This window comes from Delphinus delphis, chromosome 5 (assembly GCF_949987515.2).
Source record: "Delphinus delphis chromosome 5, mDelDel1.2, whole genome shotgun sequence".
Taxonomy (NCBI): Eukaryota; Metazoa; Chordata; class Mammalia; order Artiodactyla; family Delphinidae; genus Delphinus; species Delphinus delphis.
In genome coordinates, this window is record NC_082687.1 from 70,377,800 (window position 1) to 70,403,015 (window position 25,216).

Here is a 25,216-nt window from a genome sequence, read left to right on the forward strand (position 1 = left end):
CACGGGAGAGGAAACAGATCCCCGAAATAGAGTCAGGCAGGAGGGAAGGCTAGAGGGAAGAGGGAAGCCGTCTTTCCCTAGCGAGGGAAATCTGTCAGGGCCACTCAACTGCTTCTCTGAGGCTGCCAGAGAGAAGAGGTTTGTTTTTCTTTCAGAAAGACGGAGCCCTTTTCCCTACTGGGCTCGATTTCTAGTAGGGGAAGCCCCGCCTTTTGGGGCCGTTGATTGGCCCAACTTCTTTTCAGATAATTTATGCCAGCATCCTCTCGGTCTGATTGGCTCCCTTGCTCAATTCCGCTGGGAGTCGCATCCTACCTGGTTGGGAGGTGTACTGCCTTCCCACAGTCTCCCTTCTGTACTCACCAGGCTGCAGCTAAGGTGGGAGAAAAAGTCCTGGCTTGGAGAACTGAGCGGAAAAAGCGATCCCAATGGGTTCTTGGAAAACTCTTCTCTTCTGCCCTTTTCTTCTGTGGAGTCAAAGGAAAGGGTTGAGGTTGATGTTCCTGTTACTGACCCTGCATCTGGGAAACTGGTGAGTAAATTCAAGGACTCAAAACTATTCTTTGGTATCTACCCACTCCCCCCTCATTTCTCTTTTTTTTTTTTAAAAAAAAAAATCATTCTAGGTTAAATAATTTGCATTTCCCTGGGCACATGTGCAACATTTTACCATCAGTTTATTTTTTGATTAGATCTACTCTTTTTCTGATAGAATGAAATTAGCCTATGTGTGAAGCACGGAGATTAGCTCAGTTGAAGCAGAGTAGAAACTAGTAAAGATTCAGTTACTGGAAGTGGGGAGGGGAGTAGAAATGTTTTCGCTACTACATTTAGTCAATGAATGCCACTGATGAACTTTCTGGATGATTCTGCATTTTAAAGACAAAGTTATTTTAGAAACTTGTTACAGAGCATGGCATGTATGATGCTTTTTTATACAGTAATATTGCCTTTTCCCTTACCTTTTTACTATTCTAAAAAAAAAATCAAAGTTTTACATCAAGAAAGATCATAAATATGGCTAAAAATCCATCAGGGTTGAAGCTATGTTACATTTAAGTTAGAAATAACCATGTATATTTTACTGAGCCAGCTTTGAATCTTTTTTTTTAACTTGGCTGTGTACAAGTAAATAAATATTGTAAGGTGATGTGATTGTCCTGTGTGTGTGTGTGTGTGTGTGTGTATGTGTGTGACAGAGAGGAAGAGAGAGAGGGAGTGCTTAGAACTCAAGAGTAAAATGCAATCACTATAGAGATGGAAAAATGCCTTTTTAAGTACTTGCATCACTGCTAAAATTTATTATTATGATGATTATTTTTAGCATATAGCTAGAGTGGATTTTTACCATTACTAACAGATAGAACAACTGTATTTTCTCTCCAAAAATAGAGAATAAAGTATGCTAAGCAATATTAGACTTGCCAGAATATGTTTGACACTCAATGTTTTTTAAATATTACAGTTTTAGTTTATTTACCCTTTTCCCTTAGAAACATAAATGTTCTGCATGAGCACGAACACACTACTTGATTAATTATTTCTTATATTTAAGTGCCTTGTAATGGTTTATTTCTTTTAATATATTATAAAATTATGGAAGATATTTTGGTAGGCCATGTATTAGTGCTCTCATGCATCTTCATAATATCGCAAATGAATCTGTGTTCTCATAAGTAAAAACAGACTAACCCAGTGATTTTCTGAAATAACAACCTGTAAGCTGATTTATCACTGTAAGTGCAAGTTTCTCTTGCAACCTAATAGACAAGCTGCTTACTAAAGGGCATACTGTCTACTTAAAGAGATGTTTGGTTTTAAATAATACATTTTCTTCTTGAGGATATTTACATTATGAGAATCATGATGGGTTTCGGACTCTCTTCAAGCTGCTCAGAATTAACAAGTTGTGTGGTATAGTGGACAGAGATGGGCTCTGGAAGTCTGGAGACATGATTCTATGTGTCAAGGGTCCTTAACCACTCTGAACACAGTTCCTTCATCTAGGAAATGAAGGGCAGTAGTAGATCATTTATGATTTCTTCAAGTTTTTGTATTCAATATTTCTAAGATTTGAACTGAAACATAAAATAACTCAATAGCTGCATCACTGGCTTTTTGTAGCAGTTTTCAAGAGGAAAATTCTAATTGGGAATGCTGTGTACTTTTGTTTTGGTCATATGTATGAGTGAGAGAGAGAGAGAGAGATGCGTTATGTAGCTAAAATAAATAAATCGTTTTATCGTAGTACTATAGAGAATATGGATTATTCTGGCCAGTGAAAATATACATATTAAAAAATAAAGCTGTATGTTGCTGTTGTAATTAACTCTTAGGGTCTCAGTTATGAGAGTGTATGTCTTCACTTTTCAAAGTAGCTACAGTTGTGATGAACTTTTTATCCTTTTAATATTTAGTTGAAGATAATTGTTGTCAACATGTATAAACCATTTACATTCATAATTTCTTCTTCCTTTCTTCTTCTTTTGAGGGACCTTTCTAAAACTAATCACAGATGGTTCTATTTGTAAGAATTTTGATGTCTGATGCCAGTTTCTAATTTAAATTTTCAAAGTCACCTATTTTGGGGTTTACCGAATTGGAGGCTATTATTTTTTGTATCTAATCAAAGACAGTAGCTTGTTTACTCATTATTTTTCATCAAGAGCATAAAGGAGAGGCACTTTATTGATTTTTACATTGCTGAACTATGAAAACCAATCCTGTTGTTGTAATTAAAAGCTGTAGTCATGGTTCCTATGTTTCATTCTTTGTGAGGCTCTATGGCATCTTGGCAAGTTGGTTAAAATCTCTCAAGCTTGAGTTGACTTATTTGTAATGTTGAAAAAAATATAATTATAATCAGACTTTTGAAAAGAATTGAAAAAGTACTTTGAGATTTTACATAATCTAAAATGTAATTTATGGTAAGCTTTGACTAAGAAGTTATACTTTGAGAGAGCTAAAGAGAGATTGTTTTAGAGATTGTTTCTAAAAACAATCTCATGAGTCAATAATCATACAATTTAGCAGTCAGTTGCCCAAATGACAATATTCAAGTATAATTACATTATAAAATATATTATTTTAAAATAATTTCAGTAATATATTTTGTGGAGATGGTAATGCATGGTTTTTCTTTAGGCATACAGAGCTTTGGCTTCGTTTTCTAATAAAATATAGATGCAAATGAGTACAAAATGACTAATGATGCTCCATGATAATTAAATATTCAAAGAAGAACTGAGAGACAAAATGATTTTGAAGTTAAAATGTAAATGCTATAATTGATAAATCCCCTGTGTATAGAGTCTTTTTGGTATACTCGTCTTCCTTTTTATCCTATTATATACTATGAGTCACATTTTTGGCTTATCAACAAAAGGAAATGTTTGATTTTTTCATCTTAAAAATGAAAGAGACAAATCTAGTATTTTATATTTATATATTTATATAAAGGTGATTAAAATTTGTCTAAGAAAATAATAATGAAGGTGGGGTCCCAAAGAAGAGGAGACAGGCAGGGCGAAAAACTGAAAAAAAGGGCTCTTGAGATATTGTCAAAATATGATGAAATGACTGCCACAGGCCTCAGGAGAATAATTCACATATATGCATGCTACCAACTGAGAATCCTAGACTCGACCATTAGATGTAAATTCTAGTTTCAGCCTCAGCACTTCCCACTAGGCTGAAATCAGGCAAATCTTTGAGGCAGAGACTCCTCGTTTGTGAAAAGTAGAACTGGCATCTACCTTTCCAGCTTGTTTCAAGACCAAGAGAGAAAATTTTTGCAAAGTACATGACAGTTAAAGTTTTAACTGAAAAGTCATAACAACAGATATTCTTGGAATCTCAGTAATTCTAGAATTTTTTATTCTAGTTAAATTTAAGTGCAGTAAACTCCTTGAATTGTTTGTGCATTATTAAATACCTTTTGGATTATGGGAGAGATCATTCAATGAATATTTATTGAATACCTGCTATGTGCTCTACACAGTGCAACTTGCTGGGTTTACAGTGGTGAATAAACTAGACATGAGAACTAACCATATGGATAGTGCTTGTGTCTAGTGTTCTACATGAGTACTACCATTATACACACTGCTGAGGCTGAGGTTTATGGTATTAATCAAAGGAAAACATCTTGTAGTCAAAATAAGGAAATATACCTTCACAACTCCAAAGATAAACAGGAGTCTAAATTTTTAAGGTTAGAGGGTACTGATAGAAAAGATCACAGTCAGGGAAAGAGAATTAGAACATCATGAGATTACTCATCTATAATACCAGAAAACCATGGAGGAAATGTCTCCAAAATTCTAAAGATAAATGTTCAACCTGGAAGGTTATACTTAGCCGAACTACCAATCAAAAATGAAGGGAAAATAAAGCCCAGATACTGTTATTCTCCCCATTTCACAGATGGAAAAACCAGGGCACAGCAATTTTTACAAACTCACTAAAGATCATCTTGCCGATAATGCTGAATCCAAGACTCAGATCCCATGTGCTCTATGCCCAGAGCCTACATTTTTAATCACCTTTCCTCCAAGATTACAAATGCCATATAAATCAAAGCAATTAACATAACTGTGGATGAGGGGGTTGGAAAGTAAGGAAGGGAGGGATAAAAGGAAGAAAGGAAAGGAAATGAAAAAAAGGAAAGGAAAGGAAAGGAAAGGTGAAAGGAAGAGAGGAGAGGAGAGGAGAGGAGAGAAGAGGAGAGACAGTAAAATTGACACAAGCTGAGTAAGTTACAGTCCGCTGTGTATTTATCACATAATCTAGAATATTATGTGTAGTGCTGGATTAATTATTTTAGGAAAAACTTAAACGAACTGGAGTTCTTGATCTAGAAAAAACACCACTGGATAGAGAGTTAAAAGCAAGAATTTTGAATTCAGGTAAATTTTATTGAGGAATCATATATTCTTAAGGATGCTAGAGAAAATCATTGTTGAATTTATTATGTATAGATGTTACAGACAAACCATAAACAAGTAGTGAAAGCTATGTGAAGCCCGATTTTCATCAGTACAAAAGCACTCTAACAAAATAATGGATGTCTTGTCACTAAACTTCAAGCAGAAGCTTGTTAGAGTTCTTGTACTCTGTGAGAGCCAGATGAAATTTATGTTTTTTTCTACTTTTAAATATCTCAGAATCTAATTCTATCTGTACTAAAATGGTTTAACCAACTGAAGGCCCATGTTTCAGGAAATAGTCTTAGCTATTAATTCATTCAATAAACAGTTATTAAGCATTAGCATTCATTCAACAAATATTTACTCAGTGCCTACCATGTATTAAGCAGGGAACTGGAGACACAGTGGAAAGCAAGACATAATCTTTGCGCTAGTAGTGTTTGTATAGTGTATATAGGACATATATGTGATAGTATACGTGCTGGACAAAGAAGGCAGAGCCCCTGACCCCAGTGAACTTAAACTCTAGTAGTTAATGTTGAGATGGTCTATCAATATAAACAAGTAAAGACAATAAAATGCTATAAAAGCTACTTGCAATTCTAGATGAGCTATAGTGGGGACACTAAGGAGATTGGCATCAATTGTAACTCTGGGAAAAGACTGAATGCCCTTAGCTGTCATAGGCATAAGTTCAGGTCAGTGTTAGTGAAAAATATACATAGGAAGATAACACTAATATTCTGTGGCCAGAGGTATGGTCTCATGCTTTGGTGGGCCTTTTGAAAACTATATTCCTAAGATATCCTTTACTTTGGTCATCTAACATATGACATTAAGATAGCAACGTCCTATTAAAACCTATATAACTTAGTTTAGTAGTAAATTTTTGAACAGTAGGCATTCTCTCCTTACAAATACAAGTCATTTAGAGATTTAACATTTCTCCCTATTTTTAGACAAATATATTGAGTGACAAATATTTTGAGTAACACAGTGGTAAAGACTGTGATAAATATTAGGGATATAGAAAGGAAGTTAACATAGACCCTGCACTCCAACCTGTAGGTAGATGAGCATATCAGAAGATCTATGATTAGAATATAGTAGGTTAAATATGAAAATTTTAATATTGTTGTGATCAGGGTGTGATGTGGTTCTCCACATAGATGTAGGGCTGCTAGAATCAAGGGTTCTGGAAAACAAGTTAATCTTTGGGTAGATTGCTAGGACCATGACTTGTGGTTGCAGAATTTGTGATCCGTTTCAATATAGGCAGGTCATTTACCTCTCAGTCGGCCTAGATGTGTACCACTATTAGAATAATTTTCCAACACATGCAGTAGAGTGTTTCCAGCAGGGATTACTTTTCTACTAAATAGCCACATTGAGTAGAACAATGTAGCCCTATTGGTTGGATTAAATTTAAGTTTTAATCAGACATCTGTGTTCTACAATTTGTTACTCTGTGCAGGTGTCTTATGAGTGTATATTTCTTTCTGTCATTTCCTTAGTACAATTCTTTCTGAAAAACCTGCAAATTATCATAACTGGAGTTGACTAGAAAGAGTGTTTTGTTGCTTCTGTTCTACTCATTTGTATTCTCTCCCTTTTGAAGTGAAAGTTCTGAGAGGATACTTATGTCAATGAAACTATTTTACCTCTCATTTTATGGTCCCAAGACTTAGGGAGAAGGTATATCTTTTTGCATTCAAAAGAATGACTCCCATTTCTTTCTTCCATTTAATTTTAAGATCTTTTCATATCGTTTATAATTTAATAAGCCTCAATATTATGCCTTAATTTTGCAAAAATTTTAGCAGCCTGATAGAATTTATCTGATGCATAAGTGCATCAAAGGCTTAGAGAATGTGAATGTCATGAAGTGTTATATGTTTCTAAGTCTAATTTATGTTCCGTTATGTTGTATGAATATAAAGTGGAACAATGGAAAATTTGGTGTTCAGTTTAATATACTTTCAATCCAGCGGTAATTTTTTAATGGACTGTGAAGAAAATTATGGTTTCTTTCCCTTCCTCCAAAAAATATTCACATGGAACCAGTCTCAAAAGAACATTTATAATCTCTGTGTATTCATCATCCCCCTAAAGACTATTCTTTGGAAGCACGATTCCCAACTTTCTAAACTCTGTTTTAACAAAATAGCATTGGCCTACCAAACAAAGCAAATAAAAAAATCCCAAAACTGGAAAAATATATTGTTTTATTATTAGTACTAGTTGTTATCTTAAGGATCAATCACTAAACTATGAGCAAAGATGTTACAAAAAATAATCTGCTATATTTTATATTTTTCTGTTTTTGTTTTCTTTCTAAAAATACGTCACTATACTAATTTTTAAAAATCAATTCTGATATCAATCTGTCGCTTTTCTCATTAACTAATATAACCCTACACTCCTGTATCTTATCTAACCAGATCAAACTATGTTCTACTAGATTTAGGAATTGGCCATACCCCTTTTGAAACTAACAGTGAAGCTCTCTGTGCCCAAAGTAATCTCTATTGCCTTTAATTTCCTAACATTAGTGTAATTTTAAAGATGCTATGTATTCTACCTTACCAAGGAAACTACATAAAAATCACAGTGGATGAAGATGTCATGTTTTATTTTTTCTCTGAGACTAATATTCCACATCTCAAATTGTAGAATCATTAATATATAATCCAATTTCTGTTCTATTCTGTGGACATAAAATATTTTAAATTTTTTACCACAAATAGTTTAGACCTTATTTTTCTTTACTTGTTTCCTTAAACAAACAATTTAAGCAATCTCTAAGTGATATAAATATATGTTGTTGAAATATATGGGAAAACCAAAAATTTTTTCCCTAATGTCATAATCGTTTTGATCATATAATGTGAATAATAATGGAATAACACTTAGTCCATTCTACTCCTCAAAATTACTTAGCAATTTGGAGCCTATACTTCCAGGTTTTTCCATAAGTTTAAACAAATATGTGTATACACATTTGTATGTACATTTTTTATACAAATGAAATCTAACAGTTGTTTTTGTCACACAGCTAGTATCAAAGATATTTTTGTAGGTTTGTACACATACTTAGTTGTACCTCCTTTTTAATGATAATATGGTATTCTATATTAAGGAAGTATCATAATTTGTTAAATTATTCCATTACAGATTCTCTTTTTTGTTGTTTATTATGAATATTGTTACTGTGTGTATATATATATATATATATATATATATATATATATATACACATATGTACATGCTTTTAGTTTCAATATTTCATCAATGTTGCCAAATTACTCAATTTATTCTATTAGAGCAATTTATTCTATTAATGGTTATAAAAATGCCATTTATCTATATTATCAATGGTACTGAATGTAATGAATCTTTTAATATTTTGCCAATGTGATGGCTAAAATTTGTCACATTTTAAAGTTATTCTTCCTTGCTACCAGTAAATGTTAGCACAGTTTGTTATTTTTATTAGTCTTTTTTTCCCTCTGAAATTTCTGTATACCAGTTATGTTGTAAATATCTTTGTCTCAATCTATCCTTTGTCTCCAGTCTTTGTCTAAACTGTCTTATGTCCTCCATGAGTTATTTTTCCTTTTTTTTTTGTCATTTTTTTTTTTCCTTTCCTGGTTTGGTTACATGTTGCATAGAAAGACCTCCTCATCTCAAAAGTTAAAAAACATTTTCAATATTTTCTTTAATAGTTTTATACTTTATTATATTTTGATCTCTAATATATCTGCAATTTATTGTCTAAGTAGTAATCTAATTTATTTTTTCTAAATGGCTTGATAAACCTTTCAATCCAAGTTACTGAATAATTCATCCTTTCATTTCTAAACTGACTAGTCACGTTTATTGTATACTGAATTTCTAGACACTTGGGATCTGAATTTGAAGGTTTGATTTTGTTTTCACTGATTTCTTTATGTGTTATCACAATATGGTTTTGATTACAGTAACTTTATTTTGTTTTCTTTTTATTCTGGCAAATTTCATCTAACAATCTATTTTTCAATAATTTCTTGTAATTCTTATATTGATTCTTCTACTTAATTACAGTATAATGATTTTAATCTGTTATATAGGAACTGTGGATTTTAATTAAAACTTTATTAAATTTATAAACTAATTTGAGAATTATGTATTAATAATATTGTTTTATAGCCAAAATATTTATTTGCCTTTATTTTGTTCTATTCTTATATTCTTCAATTGGTGTTTTAGTTTCTTCACATAAGACAGATCTTCCCTGCTATATTTTTTGTAATTGTTTTATAGATTGTATTATCATTGTGAAAGAAATCAGTTTTTTTTTAAGTTTATGATGGATGAATACTAGAATCAGAAAGCTACTGCTACTATGTTTTAAAATTTATATTAGGTTAACTACAATCAATTCTCTGATTAAGACCAATAATTACAGTTTTCAGTTGTTTATTTTCTTTATTCACTGTAATTCACTTGTAAACAGCAAGATGATTTCTAATATTCGGTCCATTTATTCATTTACTTAGTGAATTTTTTTTTAATTTTATACCTACTATATGTCAGGCTAAGTGCCAATGGTAACACACTGAAAACCTTAACCCTGGCTTTCAAGGAGCTTACAGAGGGTCATAAATAAATAAAGTAAATAGCTAATTAAGATGCAGTGTGATCAATTTTATGGTAAAGTTAAGCACTGGACAAACTGGAACACACTTATTTAATGTTCTAGGCATGCTTCCCTTCCCCCTCCTCAAATTTTCAAAGCATTCCTCTCTGTGCCTCAAGTGATGGGTCCTAAATTCTTTTGTGTTAAGAGGATAATCACAGAATTGAGTGGACTATCACTTCACCTCTCTAAAACTCTGAAAGTTCAAATCTGTAACTCTATTATCTATCATCTTTTACTTATTTCGCTTCCCTACCAACTTTTATGAGCAATAAAAATGATTCAGCATTACTACCCTAAAAAGAGCTTTGTACAAAAGAATTAAGCAGGTAGAATATAAAGGTAAAAAGAAAATAAGAATTAAAGTTTTTAAATTTTATTTTCTTTGACTTTCAGATCTAAATTCAGTGCCTATACATACTCTTTAAAAGTTAGCTCCTGTAGGCTTTGACATTAAAATATAGTCTACTCAGAAACATTAGAAGAGGTATGTTTCTTCCCTGGAACTTGTCACTTGACTTATAGAAATGTATCTGATGTTCATAAACAAACACTAATTTGTCATGAGCAACAGATCACAGGTGAGGACTTGTTTGGAACTTCATCTGCACTTTTTTAAAAAAAATAACCCATTTTATTTATCCATTCCACTACTGATGCATATTTGGATCTTTTTTCTGAATTGATGGTACATCCACTAATGCTTCTCTGAATATTGTGGAACAAGCATTTTGGTGAATATACTATGCATCTGTGTTGAGTATGTACCTGGGAGTATAATTATTGGGTCATAGAGTGTGTGCACATCCATCTTTAGGAGATAACACCAAGGAGTTTTCTAAGTGGTTTTAACAGTTTGCCCTCACAGTCCTGTACAAGAGTTCCAGTTGTTCCACAACCTCATCAACACTTGGTGTTGTCAAGGTTTTTTATTTTAACCATTGTGGTTTATGTATAGTGGTATCTCATGTTTTTAATTTACATTTTCCTCATGAGTAATGATGTGGAGTGTCTGTTCATGTACTCATTCCCATTTGGTTATCTTTGTTTGTGAAATGCCTAATCAAATCTCTGCCCATTTTTTTTTTCCTGATGGATCATCCATCTTTTTCTAAATAATTTATGGGAGTTTGTTACAATCTTAGAGATGAGTCTTTTTTTTTAAGTTTTGCTATATGATTTAATATTATTTATTGCCTTGTCCTAAACAGCTTGAAATTCAATTTTGTAATCATAGCCTCAGCAATATGTATCGTATTTTTTTTACATCTTTATTGGAGTATAATTGCTTTACAATGTTGTGTTAGTTTCTACTGTATAACAAAGTAAATCAGCTATACATATACATATATCCCCATATCGCCTCCCTCTTGCGTCTCCCTTCCATGCTCCCTATCCCACCCCTCTATGTGGTCACAAAGCACCGAGCTGATCTCCCTGTGCTATATAGCTGCTTCCCACTAGCTATCTATTTTACATTTGGTAGTGTATATATGTCCATGCCACTCTCTCACTTTGTCTCAGGTTACCCTTCCCCCTCCCAGTGTTCTCAAGTCATTCTCTACATTTGCATCTTTATTCCCATCTTGCCCCTAGTTTCTTCAGAACCATTTTTTTTTTTTAGGTTCCATATACATGTGTTAGCATACGGTATTTGTTTTTCTCTTTCTGACTTACTTCACTGTGTATGACAGACTCTAGGTCCATCCACCTCACTACAAATAACTCAATTTCATTCCTTTTTATGGCTGAGTAATATTCCATTATATATATATATATATATATATATATATATATATATATGCCACATCTTCTTTATCCATTCATCTGTTGATGGACACCTAGGTTGCTTCCATGTCCTGGCTATTGTAAATAGTGCTGTAATGAACATTGTGGTACATGACTCTTTGAATTATGGTTTTCTCAGGGTATATGCCCAGTAGTGGGATTGCTGGGTCATATGCTATTTCTATTTGTAGTTTTTTAAGGAACCTTCATACTGTTCTCCATAGTGGCTGTACCAATTCACATTCCCATCAGCAGTGCAAGAGTGTTCCCTTTTCTCCACACCCTCTCCATCATTTATTGTTTCTAGATTTTTTGATGATGCCCATTCTGACTGGTATGAGATGATATCTCACTGTAGTTTTGATTTGCATTTATCTAATGATTAATGATGTTGAGCATCCTTTCATGTGTTTGTTGGCAATCTGTATATCTTCTTTGGAGAAATGTCTATTTAGGTCTTCTGCCCATTTTTGGATTGGGTTGTTTGTTTTCTTGATATTGAGCTGCATGGGCTGCTTGTATATTTTGGAGATTAGTCCTTTGTCAGTTGCTTCATTTGCAAATATTTTCTCCCATTCTGAGGGTTGTCTTTTCATCTTGTTTATGGTTTCCTTTGCTGTCATCTGCACTGTCTTACTAGGTAATGGAAGAGTCTTCCCTAGGTGTCACAACAAGGGCATTTGCATTGCAGTAAACTTTATATGAACTATATCCAGGGTGACTTTACAATTTATCATCCAAATTAGGCCATTTTGTGAGTGAAAGAGGTTACTATTAATATTGTAATTATTCTAGGACAACAGGTGTAAATCAAGATTGTCCTGGGAAAATCTTGATGAATATTTACCCTATGTATGAAAAATAGTTTATATTGATTGATTGACTTGTTATAGACATATATATATATATTTTCTAGCTGTAAAGATGAATTCTCCTCATGATTATATGGCTTAGCATGCCTTGTCTTCACTTAACCTATCTCTCAGTTATCATTAGTTTAAAACTTTTGCTTGTCATATTCAGAAGAGTAATACAATCATTAAAGTACTCTTTTACATACAATAATTTACTATGTAATCAGATGGATTTGTCAAAGTATTAAACTAAGTTAGTAAGACCAAAAAAAACAACACTGATACAGGTGACTCAGAAATTTTCTTTAGTAACAAGTTACAAGTGTCAATTAAAGAATATGAGAAGCAAAAGCCTCAGAGAAACAGATGCCAAGTTGGGATTGGACATGTAAGAGATTTTTGAGAGAAATGCCCGTGCAGGGTAAACGAGAGGAAGTGGAAGTAAGCAGAGAGAGCCTTCAGATAATAACGGAGGTCTGATCCCTGTGCAAGTATAAGGCAAAGAGGATGTTTGGGTTAAAAGAGTCTCAGACTAGAGAGCCCTACTAAACAGGCTTTGGCCAGGCCAGCAGGATTCATCCAACACAAGTTGCCCTTTAGAGGAGGCCCTAGTCTTGCAGGAACGGGTCTGTACTACCATTGCCACAATGTTCATTTATTGCCTGAAAGCAGCCCAGGGAAGCTTGGATGTGGTACAGATGCAGTGCTCGTCCAGAGGGCTGGCGCCTGGGCTGTCAGTCAACCATGTTCCTACCCCAGGAGAATCGAGTGGCAACTTTTTAAGGCTGCCAATTTCATTTTCTTGGCAGAGTGTAAAGCTCTACTTGTCTCTATAAAAACCTCTACTTAATTACTTATTTTTTATGATTAGAAATTTATTTCTGGGCACTATCTGGTGTATAGGAAGAAGCAGTTCATTCTTAGGTAGGCATTAATGTCACATCAACTCCTTTTCATATAGTTATATTACAAAATTATGCAGAAAAATTGTAGTATACTATTAATATACAGAACAAAATTAAATTTTGTATAGCTCCACTAGCATAGAATACTTAGTGTATTCATTATACTGCTTTCCAGTTAAATCTTTAGCCATTTTATACCTAGGTTTTGATTAAGGCAAATTATTATATGTTACTTTGCATATAACATTAAATTATGAAAATAATTTAATATTTTTACAGACTTTTCATAATCACCAATTGAATGGATGCATCAATCACACCATATGGACATATAATACTTTACTTAAACCTGCTCTTTTGTTTAAAATTTGTGCTACTATAGATAACACTGTGATAAGCATCTTTGTATATGATGGTTTTCTGTATCATCTGAATAGTTTTCTCCTTCATTAGAAAATAAGATCATATAGATCAAGAATAAAATTTTACTTATCTTTTTGTTTTCAGCAATTAGCATATTTTGTAATACATGGTATTTCCTCTATAAATGAATTAAAGCATTGGACTGAAGACTGAGCACACACTTTAGAAAGTCTTTTTCATCAGAGAGAGTGTGTGTGTGATTCCTTGAAATTATTATTCTAACTTCTCAGAACTCAAAGGCAGAGACTAAGCATTCTACCCATGCACAACCCAAATGCACTTGCTAACTACTTACCATAAATATTGTTGTGTTCTTATAAATTAGAAAACTCAAAATCTAACTACCCTGGATTGTTAAACAAAGATAAAGTAAGATACCATGGAAACTTCAAAGAGAAAAGGAGTCTTCAAGCTAAATCAATCTTGTTTCAAATCCTGGCTCTATTATTTAATAGTGTGGGTCCAGCGAATTCTATAAATCTATTTTTTTCTAATTTGTAAAACAGGAATAGTAATGTTTATTTCACGGGATTACTCTGGATTAAATGACATACCTTAATATGGAAGAAACCTAGCACTCAGTTCATGAAACATGGTAGGAACTTACTCAACAGCTGATAAGAACAATAAAAACATCAATCATCAAAATAAACATTTAGTAAAATTATATACTAAGGAGTATATTTATTTCCAATAATGATAAAATTATACTCATTCAAATTATTTAAGAGAAGTGCTTGCAAATGTCTACAAATTCCCATAATATTATCTACAAAGATAATACTTGTTTCCTCCAAATGAATGTTCATTCAACATAGGTAAATGTTACAAAACTTCCAGTCTATGAATGATAGTGAAACATCAGATATGCTATATGAACTATCTTTAAAATTATAAGTGATTTTTAGTCACCAAAATAATACCAGTGTGAAATTAAGGTAGTTAATGAATATTCTGAAGGTAATTCAGAAAGTGTGGAGGAAAAATGAAGAAAATTAACTATAATGAAATTTCTTTTCTGCTTTGACAAAAATGAGGAAAGTTAGTTTATGATGTCATTGACGTCAATTTTTATATTACCTCTGAGATAGCTGGGAAAAGGGGGATATAAGTCAGTATAAGCATGTGCTTCCTGGATTACCAAGATGTTACTACCCTAAAACACAGGAAAAACATATTTTTTCTGGGAACTTCCATTTGACTACAGTTATATTTCAAAGAAAAATCAAGTTCTTATACGTGCAGTGGTCTGCATCTATCCATCAGATGTTTTATTTTATAAAACTGGGATTTAAAGCTAGATGGATGCCCTAAATTTTGGTTGTTGACAATATCTCAGAAGTTCTAATTAGATAAAATTTTCCTGGAAGACACATGAGCAGGATTCTTAATATTTCAGTACTTTTAAAGCTTTAGTTTATAAATGAATGTATGTATGTACATATGTATATATTTTATTGAGAGAAAATAAGAAATTATTTAAAGGAAATCATACAACTGTATTTCAGTAGTATATATTTTTGAAGTTAAATACAGCAAAACAATTAATATAAATGAGCACTTCATTAAAAATCTGTTAAATAAATGTACTCCAGGAGTTCACATAGGGATAAAATTTGTATACTGTGGTAATAAGCTAAAATCTCAGTGGCTTACAATACTAAATGTTTATTTCTCGCTCAGGCTACATGTCCATTGTAGGTCAACTGTGGCTATGTTCATGTTGCCTTCATCCTGAAAGTGAAGTCATGGAGTAGTAGCCTCTGCCTGAGTATGGCTGGTCTTCTGGCAGAAGGACAGAGATATGGTGAACCATGCACTGACAATAAATCTGCTTGGTAGTGATGTATGTTACATGTATTCCATTAACCAAAGCAAATTGCAGGGCCAAACCTGAGTTTAATGGGACAGGGATGCATTGCAGAAAGGAGTATTTCAGGTCACATGACCAAGTTAGAAGTCAGTGGAATGAAAAGAATAATTCTCTGACATGAAGAAGAGGAAAAATATTGGGAAGAATAATGTACTCCATTATCCGTTAACTCTCCGTTAATAACTATCAATACAATTATTGTAAAGATAAAATGAGGTACAAATACTTACAGGTTAAGTTTTAATTTACAATGTTAATTTATACTCTTTAAAAGGATAAAGAGAGTGGATGTTAACTAAACTTACTGTGGTAATCATTTTACTATATATACATAGATCAAATCATTATGTTGTACACCTTAAACATATACAATGTTATATGTCAATTATATCTCAATAAAACTGAAAAATAATTTAAAAGGATAAAGGGGGTAAAGGCTGCATTAGCTAAGATGTTTAGGTTCACAGCAAAAGAGATTTGAATGAATAGTGTAGAAATATCAACTAAGGCTGTTAAGATAAACTTGAATATCTACTGTGGGAGGGAAGCTCATCTCTCAAATATATGTAAATAAATAATATAGATTTACCTGATTTTACCAGTATAAAAGTTTATATATACTTTTTCAGTGGAGGACTAATATTTACTAAAGTTGGGTGTAAGTCTAGGTTGATCTCACTCAAATGAAGGTGGGGTTACTTACGGGTAATAAACAAAGTAGTTTGTTACTTTTGGTGAATTATAGATGAATATCTATGTTACTATACGTTTCTACCACAATTCATAAGTAAGCTGAAACTTTATGCTTGTTAAACACACAGGCATAGCAGGAAGCATTAACTATAGGACCAGGGTTTGAGTCTCAGTTTTGAAAATAAATGAGTTTGTGCTTTGGTTGATTCCCTACTGACTTGTTTCCTCATTCACAAAATAAAGGCAGTGGGTTATTTGATCCCTAAAGTCTATCTTCTAGTCCTAAAATGTGATAATCATGCTTTCCATATATATATACACATATATATATGGAAAGCATGATTATCTATATATGTGTATATATATAGACATGTATATATATACATATGTGTATATATATAATATGTATATATATGTATACGTGATTATATATATATGTATATATATGGAGAGTGAGTCAACCACTCATGATTTGGTAAGACAATCTTTGACAGAGTTCTTGGAATAGATGTCTGGGGTCTCAGTTCTTCTGACTTAAAAGGAAGAAGCATAGGTGTGTTCAATACTTTTTCCTTTTTTCTTTGAATCCTTCTTCACTCATCTTTCCTTAAGTCTTCTTTTCTACACGTGCATTTTAAAATACATTTTACCAGACTAATGATTACAACTTTTCCTGCACTTATTTACCTTTGAATTTTTATTTTAGGGTGTGGTGGTATAGAGTCACTTACGTATGGTTGTGCAGATTGTGTACCGCACAAATCTAGGGCCACTCCTCACATTATCAGTGCATAATCTCTATGGCCTTAAATGACAGTTGTGGGAGTGGCAAAACTTTATTACATTAATATTATACGATATTTTCTTGCACTGGATTCTTCATTTTTGAGTATTATTAAAACAGGAGTTGATATGATGTAGGCCTTAGTCTTACTGAATGTAAAATATTTCGAATGCTTTTTTTCCCCTCTTATTATTCTCTTACACAATTAGAATAATCTTAAACTATTTTTAAAAATACACTACTTGGTTGAACTTTCTATTATACAATTTTTGTTTTTGAATTCTTTAGTGTTGATAAAGCAGATGATGAAGATGATGAGGATTTAACAGTGAACAAAACTTGGGTCTTGGCACCAAAGATTCATGAAGGAGATATAACACAAATTCTCAACTCCTTGCTTCAAGGCTATGACAATAAACTTCGCCCAGATATAGGAGGTAAGTTCGAGTAATCATTCTTGGATTTTGCTGACTGTGAAAGCCACATTTGCTGATGTTATTTTATCATATTTCATATTCCTTGAGTGTCCGATGTGTGTTAGAGACTGCGGGTTTGGCAATTATTATTTGGAATGGTACTGCTTTGAAAGCTTCACAGTTTGACGTGGGAACAAAGACATCTAAACATTTTCGATGTAATTATTTTACAATTGCTACAACAGAGCAATTTTTGATAAAACTGCCTGAAAAACTAAGAGATATTTCATAAAAGGGAATATTTGAAAGGTATGTAGGAGTTCCAATTTTTTGCAATGCTGCACTGTTTTAGTTAATGTAGAATTATAAGCCTTGAGAGTATAATTAGTGTAGACAATCCAACATTGTTCTTCTTTGTCAAAATTGTTATTCTCAGTTCTGAGCATTTATGTATACACTTTACAAAATAAATAACCTCTAAGTTTCCCACTGCAACACTTTAAAACAAACAAACAAAATATAAGGCAGCGAGATTTTTATTGGGATTGCATTAAATCTATAATCAATATAGAGAAATTGAAATGTTTACCATACTGAATTTTTACTGTACCAAATTCATGATCATCATATATTCTTCCACATATGTTCAATTTTTTATTAATGTCTTCTGTAAAGAAGTGCTGAATATATTTTACTAGATTTAATTTTCTAATTTGAAGTTTTAATGTAAGTATAAATAGATTTAAAAAAAATTTTACTTTCTAAGTTTTTATTAGCAGTGTATAGAAATATAATAGATATTTTGCTAATCTACTCTGTCCTCAGCAGCCTTGCTAAATTGATCAACTTTATGTATTGTTATATTAATATAGATTTTCTATAAAACATAGAGTAATGACTATTACCAATAATGACTACTTTGCCAATAGTGTTTATTTTGCAAATAATGAGCATTCTAATCAATTTTCAAAATTATACTTTTTTCATGACCTATTGCACTAAGACTAGAATCAGTGTTGAATAGTCCTGGTTTGTTCCTGATATCAGGGAAACCAGTCTATATTTCACTATTAATTATGATGTTTGATGTAAGCTTCTTTTTTTTTAAGATGCTCCTTGTAGTTCCTTTATCTTCTTATTTTGCTAGGGTTCTTTTTACCTCCCTACTGGTTCAAATGACTTCTGTGCACCTACTGAAACAATCATATTGATCATATTTTGCCCTTTATTCTACTAATTTTTTTTTCTGTAACTAACTTTGGCTGATTTTTAAAACTTAAACAAAATTTGCATGTCTGTAATAAATGTTACTTAGTTGTGACATGGTAATATTTTTAAAATATCACTAGATTCAGTTTGATAATATTTAGTTTTGGAATTTTATATCTATGTTCATAAAGGGCATTAGCCAGTTATTTTATTTTCTGTAATGTCTTTTTCAGTTTTGGAGTCAATATTATGCTAGCATCTACAAATGAGTTATATTTCCCTCTCTTTTCATCTCTGAAAGAGTTACCTAAAATGAATTCTATTTCTCCCTTCAATATTTGGAAGAATTACTTGGTGAAGTCATGTTGGCCTAGAGTTTGTATTTTGGGAAAAAATTTTAGCAGTTCAATTACTTTATTAGTTTTGGTTAGTTTTCAAGGAGTTTAAATTTTAAAATTTACTTGAGTTAGATTGTTTCATAACATCTTTTACGATATTTTTAATGTTTTTAGGATCTGAGGGCTTTTCTCCTTCGCCATTCCTGATATTAGTAATCTATTCTTTCATTTATGAATAAATCTTGAAGGGCTTTAAAGTTTTTATTAGTTTGTCATAAAATCGAATTTTAGCTTTGTCAAATTTCTTTGTTGAAAATTTTCTTAAATTTTATTATTTTACACTATTTTGTTTATTATTAATCTATTTTCCATGATTTAATTTTCTGTTTTCCTAGATTATTTTAATTATTTTTTCAAAATAAAATTTAGGCTTAATAAAATATTATCTATCCATGAAATTCCCAGAAGTCTTTCAGCCATAATGTTAATATTTATATAATCATAGAACCATTATCTAAATTATTAAATTAATATTGATACAATACTATTAACTAATCTACAGACCTTATTCAAACTGTGGCAGATACCTCACTGATGTCCTTTTTTTCTGTTCAGAATCCCAACCAAGATCACACATTGCATTTTGTTCTCATGCCTCCATACTCTCCTCCAACCTGGTATAGTTTCTCAGTTTTTCTGTTTGTTTCATGAACATGATAATTTTAAAGTATACTGGCCAATGGAACACCCCTCAATTTGTCTGATATTTTCATTATTGGGCTGTGTTTATGCATTTTTGCCAAGAACACCACAAAAGTGATATTTTGTGCTTTCAGTGTATTGTGTTAGGAGGCATGTGATGTTTATATATCTTATTCCTGGTGATGTAAACCACACTTTCATTAAGTGTGGTTTCTTCCACGTTTCTTCACCGTGAAGTTATTATCTTTCTTTTTGATTAATAAATATGTTGTGAGGAGATACTGCGCTGGGGAGAACTATGCAGATATTCTCAGCACACTTTTGTCCATTCCTCTGGTCTCTATCAATGATTCTTACCTGCAGGAGCATTACTGTGATGTTTGTCAAGTGGTAAGTCAATATTATCATCATTCCTTCTACACAAATTAATTGTAATTCTGCAGTAACTAGGATCTGTGACTTGTCCAATTGTTTATCTATTCACTTATTTATTTACTCAGTGTAGACCTCTAGATATATGTCTTATCTTATAGTTTATTATCCTTTACCATCGTTTATTTTATTGCTCAAAATGAAAATTTGACAACTGGTATGTCCTATAATTTTATTTCTCTGTTCTTTTGTGTTTCTATCATTTTCTGAGCATATCCTTACTTTCTAGCACATAAAATTTTCCAGGCTTCCCTTGATCCAGCAATGAAATTCATCATTTCTCCAAGAACCCTGGTTCCTCTTTTTGTAGAATGGTATTTAGAAACCAAGATGTGAGCACCAGGTGTATTTCTTAATATTGGGTGTCATTGCTTCTTGACCTTCTCATTGGGCAGAAGGAGAAAATATATGTTCTACACACACATTCATAGGCATCTATATTTCTATGTCTATCCCTGTGTATATGTATTATAAACCAGAAGTCAATAGTGACAGCCCTGTTTCCAATCCAAAGACAATAGGGTTCATTCTAACCTTTCCCTTTTCCTTATCTGTAATTTCTTTTTCCATCAGGGAGACACCTGGCTCTCATTTACCCATAGTATATTTTATTATTTGTTCAATTCCAGTAAATAAATAAAGTAATTCTATAATTTTAACATGTCTATAAAAAATTAACTAGAATTATTAAAAATATTAAAAATATTCATATACAATTTTTTTGCCTTTATCTTTGCAGTATGTAATCAAAATACTGTTCCCAAAAGTAACTTAGGTTAGTTCTTTTCTTCCTTATCCCCATTCAATGTGGTTATGTTAACCATTTTATGACAGTTTCATTTCCACGTTACTGGTTATATTCCACTTTGAATGGAATTCATCTATGTTTACTTTTAGCATTTGTATGATTTTATTTCTTTTACTTAATTCCCTGATGCATTTGAATTTTATTTCTGTGTATGGTGTAAAGTATGAATCTAATTTTTATCTTTTTCAAATGGCTTTTCTGTTGACTCAGCATGATTTATTAAAAAGTCAATCTTTGCTTCCATTATTTGAGATGTCAACTTTATCATATATTACATTTTCTTATGTACTTTTGTGATTTCTGTCCTTTCTATTCCATTCTTTCATTTGTTTTTCTATTTATGTGCCACCACACTATATTAACAGTAGAGATTCAACAGTATTTTGAGACTAAAACATTTAGTATTAATATCTTATAAAGCTGGCCCCACCTCATATTTTCATTTTGTTTTGTTTTTCCTTTTCAGTTTTCCTGGCTATTGCGTGTCATTTAAAAAAAATAGGAGCTTTATTATCAATAAGTTTAGATACATTTAAAAAAGAGCTGTTGGTATTTTTATTGGGATTGCATTAAATTTGTAAATTAACTTTGGGAAAACTAACATCTTTATAACATTGAATCATCTAATATGGGAACATGGGCTGTCTTTCTAAATCTTCATGTTAATTTTGTATCTCTCTGGAATGTTTTAAGATTTACTCATAGATTTTTCATATTTCTTAAATTGAATCCTAAGTATTTAATTTTTTTCTCCTGTAAATATTTCCTCAACTCTAATGTCCTCTACCTGATTTCTGGTTTTGCATATCAATGTCATTAATTTATGAATGTTCATTTTATATCTTACTACCTTCCTGCTGCCTTACAGATTTTTTTTGTTAGTTTAAGCATCATTTGTTTTCAAAATATGCTATCATACCATATACAAAAAAGTATTTATTTTATTTACCAACTCATATGCAACTAATCGAATTATCTTGTCTAAAAGCATTATGTTGTTTCATTGTCTAACATGTCTAATATAATAATGAATAGTAGTGGAGATAATGGGTAATTTTGCCTCGTTTTAGTTCTTATGGAAATGACTCTAGTGTTTCTTCATATGAATATTCACATTAAGAACTTATCCCTTGATTTGCTTGATTTAGTTTTAAAATCAGGAATTGGTACTGAAATTTTTCAAAGACTTTTTCAACATTTCCGGAAATAATTTTGAGTTTTATCCTCTTTAAATCTATTAGTATGGTGTATAGTATTAATTGAAACAATTTGCATTCTGGACTAAAGCTTTCTTGGTCATGATATATTATAAACTTAATGAGGTATTGGATTCTGCTTGGTAATATATTATTTAGTATTTTGTATTGGTATTTATAAGTGATATTCATCTTTTATTTTTGAGTACTGTCTTCATTTGTTTTAGCCATCCTTTTACATTTGTTTCATGAAAAGGTATTTTCCTTCATTCTCAAAGGTCTAGCACTTTATCTGGGTGTTAGCATCATCTGACTTTTGGAAGTTTGATAGAATTCCATTATAAATTCATCCAGGTCTTGTGCTTTTTGGAAATAGTTAATCACTTTGATCACTTTGTTTTCCTATGAAATTTGGTCTGTTTGTGCTTTCTACTCATTTTTGGTAATCTGTATTTGCCTAGGAAAACTATCTTTTTTATTTAGGTTTTCAAGTTTATTTGCAAAGAAGTCTTCAAAGTAATTTCTTAGGATTAAAAAAAAACCCTTTTTCTGTTTCAATGTTTAGTTCCCATTTGTTATTTCCTATTTTATATTTTGTATTATTACCCCCTTTTTTCTGATCAAGAAAATTAAGAGAAGTGGATTTTTTCAGAATTTCCATTATTAATGAATGAGCTCTACTCTTTTTCTATTAACTACCTTGTAATTTCTACTTTGTCTTTATTACAACCTTCATTATATTTTATTTTGTTTTACTTTTTCTTTTGAGTTGGAAATTTAATTATTTATTTTCCCTCTTCAATTTTTGGTGTGTTACTATCTGTATTTCCCTTTTTCTCCTGTAGATTTTGCCTCATAAAGGTAAATGCATTGCTATTTGGTGTATAAATATTTTGTGTTATATCTTCATAATGACTCTCATGGCTTTAAACATTAAAAAGTTGTTGTTTTTATTGAGATGGTTAAATTGATGCCAATTACTTATCACAAGAAACAGAAATCTGTACTTCCATTTTACTCATCATATTTCACTATTATTATTTGACACTCTCTTTTCTTTCAATTAATGTCAACTCCCTGAAGGTAGAAAGCATCCTATCCCTCATTGCTAAAACGATGTCTGAAACATAAATTATGTTCACTTAATATTTACTGAGTGACCTTTTTTGAATAGAACCTAGAGTGTATAATCTTTTAATTTCATGTGTAAGTATTTTGACAGTTGTTCTACTTCATGAATTTAGCATTTTACCTAAATTATTTCAGATCGAGATTTGGACTTTCAAATGCTATATACATCTGTGACATCACATCGTTTAATAGATTAGACGAGACATGTCCTAAGTACCTTGATAATTATACCATGCATAGCAGCATTTGTATCTGTGCATCTCAGATTATACACAATGAATTAGTTAATTGTTCACATGATTTGTAGGCATTCCTTTCTGTCCAAAATTTGTGTTAACATCTTTCTTCTTCATAAATTATGAAAAAAAATTTAATCACTTTACTGAGGACTTATGAAATTAATAACAAATTAACATTAAAAGGCTTTGTAATTCTAGTAAAGCTTTAATTACTTTATGTTGAGTTTTCTTTTTTATTTCTTAACAACTTTTCAGGTAGAGTCTACAGCTTTTCAAACAATTTCAGTGATTTAAAGTTTGATCTAATCTAAAAAATTACTATCCCAATAGATTTAAAGCTATCCCTCTCCCAGGATAGATGATAGACATGTGCCACTAGACAGGGACTTGGGGTGAGAAGGGGAGGATCTGCTTTTTTATTCCATCTGTTTAATTGTTCTAAGTTTCTAGTGATGGGAACGTGCAGGAGATATGAGGAGTTAACTGGGTGCAGTTTGAAACTTTTGTCTTCTTAGTTTTCATTTCTTTTTGGGTTAACACCAAATGGCCCCTGGTACACTTGGAGAGGCAAACATATAAATAGTGAGGGTAGGAGGGTAGGAATAGAATAGAAGTGCTTTATGTTGTTGTTCATAGGCGTTTTATACTGTTCAATTCCTTGACCTGGGGAATCTAGAGGCTTCTCTATATCTTCCACCTGCCTTAGTTCCTTTCATCAACAATCTAGTCTGGAGATATGTGCTGCTGTGGCCAAAAAACTGGTAAGATGCCTCTGGTCCAGTTATCTTCCTTTGATGTGAATTGTACCCACAAGAAAATAAAATATCCTAGACATTCTAAAGAGTGGGTGTGCAGATACTCCATTGCTTCTCTTTCTTTAAATCTCCTCTCCAACTTTCTTTTCCCCTGATCAGGTGTAGGAGTGGAAGCAGGTTGATCAGTCTGCTGTCTAAAGAGACATTAAACTACAGAATAAGAGAGCAGTCTTTCATTCTCCTAAGAAGAAATTCCAAATAATTAAATTTACATATACTTAATATATATTATGTATATTAATAACAGTCATACATTTGTGAGTACTGAATACTTGAAATTGGTTATTGACTATTGAGTACTTGAAATGTGGCTAGTATGGCTAAATTTCAATTAAATTTAATTAATTTCTATTTAAATTTAAGTAGTAATATGTACTGTGCAGAGTAGCATTTTATCTGTTCATCTCAGAGTATACATAATAAATGACTTAAGTCTCTCCAAAAAGTGATGTTGGGAAAGCTGGACAGCTACATGTAAGTCAATGAAATTTGAACACTCCCTCATACCATATACAAAAATAAACTCAAAATGGCTTAAAGACCTAAATATAAGACATGACAACATAAAACTCTTAGAAAAGAACATAGGCAAAACATTCTCTGACATAAATTGTAGCAATATTTTCTTAGATCAGTGTCCCGAGGAAAAATAAATAAAAGCAAAAATAAACAAATGGAACCTAATTAAACTCAAAAGCTTTTGCACAGCAAAGGAAATCATCAACAAAACGAAAAGACAGCTTATGGGATGGGAGAAGGTATTTGCAAACGATGCGACCAACAAGGAGTTAATATCCAAAATATACAAACAGCACATACAACTCAAGATTGAAAAAATAAACAACCCAATCAAAAAATGGGCAGAAGACCTATATAGACATTTTTCCAAAGAAGACATACAGATGGCCAAGAGGCAGATGAAAAGATGCTCATATCACTAATTATTAGAGAAATGCAAATCAAAACCACAAAGAGGTATCACCTCACACTTGTCAGAATGGTTA

The 25,216-nt window shown here is 31.8% G+C and overlaps 1 protein-coding gene across 1 annotated transcript in view; it reads left to right on the forward strand.

The window, feature by feature from the left end:
* The first annotated feature begins 368 nt into the window (after nt 1-368).
* The window catches only part of GABRG1 (gamma-aminobutyric acid type A receptor subunit gamma1), a 63,489-nt gene continuing 38,641 nt past the window's right edge, over nt 369-25,216 (forward strand). Inside the window, exons 1-2 of the mRNA XM_060011754.1 lie at nt 369-532; nt 17,215-17,363. Of these exons, the coding sequence (XP_059867737.1) occupies nt 429-532; nt 17,215-17,363 (253 nt within the window). The 5' untranslated portion in view covers nt 369-428. The remainder of the gene's footprint in view (nt 533-17,214; nt 17,364-25,216) is intronic.